Here is a 4859-nt window from a genome sequence, read left to right as displayed (position 1 = left end):
ATTATACACCGGTAGGAGACCCCAGGGAAGACCCAGACCCAGAACACGCCTGGGAACGCCTTGGGATCTCCCGGGAAGAGCTGGACGAAGTGGCTGGGGAGAGGGAAGTCTGGGCTTCCCTGTCCGGACGGACAGACGGACGGACCCCCACCCCTTACTGTTATGGTGAGTCTGCAGGTGGGGTATGGGGGTGGGCAGTCGACTCCCTTGGGCCTTTCAGTCATCCTGGCAAAGGTCTGGGTCATTACTCTCCCATTCATGCCAGATCTCTGGAGATGGAGCACTACACTATCTGTAGGTGCCTGGGCCCCCCTTAACCTGAATAACAGCTCAACTATCCAGATAGGCACGACAAGATGTTTGCATTCTGACTTTCAACAGGCGATTAACCTCTCTTTACCATCCTGGACCTGGGAGAGCACTGCCCCTAAACTCTCCATACTGGCATCTATACACCCTGATGGGAAGGTTGTAATTACTATAAACCAGTGTAGGTACTTGTAGGAGGGTTTGTTTTAGTTGGTCGTAACTCTGCTGACACTCTTGACTCCATTGGACTGGACATAATTTCTGTGACCTTTTTCCTTGAAGGAGATTATGCAAGGGAGCTGTGTTTTTGCACAGGCAGGAGTGAATAATTGGTACTAACCAGCAAAAACTAAGAAGAAGCATACCTGATACTGGTCAGTCTTTCTCAGGTTCTGTCTTTTCTGGATCTGGAGCCACCCCCTGCCTGGAAACAACATGTCCCAGCCGACACTTTTGGGCCTGTAGATTGAGGCTGTACTATTGAAATTGTTGAAAAACCTGTTCCAAATACGGCAATGGACTATCAAAAGAAGAGAAATAGATCATCACATCATCCAAATATTTTAATAGGTATACATTTTCCTAATCACCCAGGCACCTTTGGATGAGGTGCTAGAAGGTCGCAGGAGCATTGCACAAGCCAAGTGGCTTACATTCAAACTCAAAGAGGCCAAAAGGTGTAGTGAGTGCAGGGAGTGCCCTCTTTCACAGAGATCAAACTCATCCTGCCAATTCCTACTTGTCAGGTCCAGTGTGGAGTATCAAAGAGAGTCGTTCAGCCTGCTCAGAGACTGACTCCTATGTCCTTGGTAGTGGAAAGGCATCCTTGTGAGTGAAAGTACTCAGTTTGTGTCAATGCACACAGAATGTGTAACTTCCATATTTCTTTTTCACCAGGACCACCAGTCCTGGCAATGAACCACTCAATCTCATAACTATGGCTGGTATCATAGCAGCATAGGTGTCTGACAAAGTATTGCTGAAAAAATATTGATCACAAATGGCTACCCCTGGTGCATGGTACCCCAGTACAATTAGGAGTGCATGTTATTTGTACCCTGCGGGACTAATTGTCGGAGGGGAGCATCTGGATATATGCGGAAGACTCCCATATCCAACCGGGACAGCGGGATAAATATACAATGCTGTTCTCTTCTGTATATCATATAATCATTTCTGTCCGGTGAGATCTATCACTTCTCGGCGTGAAAAAATGCCTGAGACTTGAGAGGTCTGAAATGTATTTGGTATACATGGCAACCATAGACTTGTCTGTCAAGATTTGATTTCCATCATATAACAAACTGAAGGTTGTAAATTCAGATATTTTCGGGTTGTATGCATTTACTTAACAAAGTTATGAAAATGCAGCAGTTTTTTCAGCTGAAAATATTATCCATATGTAACTGCTGCAAAGATTCAAACCTGTGTCTCCTTCACTAATGATGGACACGCTACCGATTACGCCACCGCTTCGGGTCCTACATAGTGATGTGACAGCCCAATATGTTTGCTAATACGGAAGATAAATATTGGCGACAAATAATTTCTAACTGACAAACTGACGCATGTATGCATTCGCAGAGGAAAGATTATGAAAATATAATACAACTAATGAAATGTCTTTAGAACAAACATTAGAGATGTTTCTTTCTAAATACGCCCTTTTCTGCTGTCGCGGAAGATGAATATCCTCCATGTTTTCACATTGTTATACGTCTGGGGTGCAAATAACTCAGATGTGTGGCTGAGGCTATTTGTACTAGGGGTGCAAATAGACACTCCGAACATTAAAAGGCCCCTCTGTATAAACAGCAATGTGGAAAGTTTTCTTTCAAACTTCAGTGTTTGTGCCTGTTTTTGTAGTATCAAACTGATCATTTAAGGAATCGTGGCATGTTATCTATTGATTTTATAATTTTTAAAATGTACATCTACAAGGTGAAGAACATTGTGAGTTTAGATTTCAGAAGTCCATCAAAATTAAGTATGCTGCAGGGAAAGTTGTTAACTTTTTATTAACATGTCAATGTCATGTCTGATTATTAGGCAGAGCATTAAACATACAGGATCATGAAGAGTGAAAGGCCATTACTCATTTCCCTTTTTCTATCAGGAAACCTGCACTGCAACGTACAGCTGTCAGTGTTCGTTAACAATAACGTTTCTGTTAAACATCATTTAGTATTCTTCGTCTTTTCGTTACTTTAAAATTATCAGTATAATTTCTGGGGAGTCCAGAAAAAGATGTCACACAGCTTTGGAAACTTATCAATTTTATTCATTTCTACATGATCATGCTGTTTGTCAGGGATCATCAACAGTCTGGATACAACACATCATTACATTTAACAAACTAGAAATAACATACTTTAATTGCAAATTGAAAACAGTAGTGTCATATTGTTTAAGTCTTTTTTGTATACCATACTTTTATGAATTACAGTATAGGTACCTGTATAATGCATATGCACAACTTCCAGTATGTTAATAACATATGTCCAAATTACACAAATCGAGACATTCAATATATTTAGCCATTCAGCAGACTTTAACCAAATAATGCATTTTTATTTTTCTTTACAATTTTTAAGATACTGCAGAATGACATTCATTTTATATACAGCAGATATTGTTCTGTTTTTAAAATAGAGTAACATCAAACCTAGCATAGTTGTTTTTTTATGTAATTGAAAATCTTTATATGTCTTTTTGCTGTCTTTCCTAACTTAATATATTTACTGTATGTCACAATACTGTGGTTTCACTGTTAAAAAACGTATATACAGTATATGGCTATTTTCTACATTATCTTTGTCTTACAGGAACCTGGCTGCAGTATTTGAAGGCTGACTATGAGTTTAATGGCTCTTCTAAACCAGGGGTAGAAAAAGGCATAGACCAGAGGATTTAATGTGGAGTTACAAGAAAATAGCCACATTTGAGCAGATGAGCCATCAGCTGTCATGTCCTCTGCTGCTAGAAAAGGACCGTAATATGGACAGAGACAAACTATAAACACAAGTAGGACAATGCCAAGAGTTCTAGCAGCCCTCATCTCAGATTTCTTCACAACTACAGTCAGAGTTCTTGATTTGACAGCTACAATTTGAGATCGCATAACACGTGCCTGTGACACAGCCACCACAAACACTCTCATATAGAGAACAATGATAACAGTAACAGGGCCGAAAAAAGTGACAATAAAGTCTACTAGTCCTGATATGTAGCTTATGAAAACTGTACATTCTTGGGAGCAGGGATTGAACATATCTATTTGTGACAAGTGATCTTTTACCATTATGACATTGTAGATAACAGAACAGATCCAACACAAAGACACACAGATTTTAGCTCTCTTTGTTGTTATCATGGAAGAATAGTGCAGAGGAGCACAAATAGCCACATAACGGTCCACTGATATGAGCACCATACTTCCAACAGACGAAGAGACAAGGATTAAGGCCAGCAAAAACAAGAGAGCACATGTGATTTTCCCTGGAAACCAGCAGGATTGCAGGGCAATTGCAGTTGGCATCAGTGCAACACCCACAAGCAAGTCAGACACAGCCAGGGAGAGGAGGAAGATGTTGGTGGTGGTATGAAGCTGCCTGGAGAGGAAGATCATGATTGTACTGATTAGTGGCAGTTTACTGACATGCCTCATATTCAGTCCATAACACAGTGCAGATCAGCAAATACTGTGAGGATACACAACATTTAATCTATATAGACACAATTACATGAAAACCTACATACAAAAAAAATCTATAGCTACTCTTTCAGTTTAGCAGAATTGGAGATGATCATGACTACCTCTATTGTGACACCATTATGCAGAGAAGCTAAATGAGATTTTTTTTTTTTCCACTTAAGTACTGATTTCTTCATCTTGTTTAGCTTTTAAAAAACACATTCAAAAAGCTTGTTTGCAGGGTTGACTAAAAGCCAAAGTTGGTTCAATAGCAAAGGATTCTTTTTTTTAAAAACAACACGCCCCAACACCTATACCTGTTATTTCGTAATACCAGCTGTAATAATTCAAGAAAAGTATCTGTGCCTGAAATGAGAGATGGAGATGACAACCAATAGGTTGAGTGTCACAGTAAGCACAGCGATGCAGTACAACAATGTTTTGATGAATGTGGCTTTGGGCGAAACCAGTGTTGAAATGCAGGAGGTGTTGAGGGAATGGGTGCAGAGCTCAACTTGGTCCAGTCTGTCCAACATTGTCAGAGGATGTGACGAGAAAGCTGCTGAGGTCTAGCAGCCCTCTGATTCACCTCTTAATGACTTCAGTTATTTAACAATTATCTTCCCCATGCTTCCTTTAACACCCCCTCCCCTCCCCCAGCACTCCTCCAACTCATCAACTCTCTACCCCATTTCATCATTTACTCCCTAAATCCTACTTCCTCTTTAAACCACTTCCTCATCCTTATTTGTACAGTTAATGCTCAATGCATCCACCAACAGTCCTGGTAATGAACCACTCACTCTCACAACTGTGGCTGGTATCATAGCAGCATGTGGCATTATAGCTGTCTGAC

General features: G+C 40.4%; 1 protein-coding gene across 1 annotated transcript; it reads right to left on the bottom strand.

The window, feature by feature from the left end:
- Positions 1–3112: 3112 nt before the first annotated feature.
- On the bottom strand, positions 3113–4539 carry LOC133984679 (trace amine-associated receptor 8c-like). The gene is made up of 2 exons (XM_062424130.1): positions 4370–4539; positions 3113–3920 (listed from the first exon to the last, which is right to left on the bottom strand). The coding sequence occupies exons 1-2, from the start codon at positions 4537–4539 to the stop codon at positions 3113–3115; spliced, it is 978 nt and encodes a 325-aa protein (XP_062280114.1).
- Between the last annotated feature and the right edge of the window lie 320 nt (positions 4540–4859).

The sequence above is a fragment of the Scomber scombrus genome, chromosome 8 (genome assembly GCF_963691925.1).
Source record: "Scomber scombrus chromosome 8, fScoSco1.1, whole genome shotgun sequence".
Classification (NCBI taxonomy): Eukaryota; Metazoa; Chordata; class Actinopteri; order Scombriformes; family Scombridae; genus Scomber; species Scomber scombrus.
This window is presented reverse-complemented; position numbering and strand designations above follow the sequence as displayed.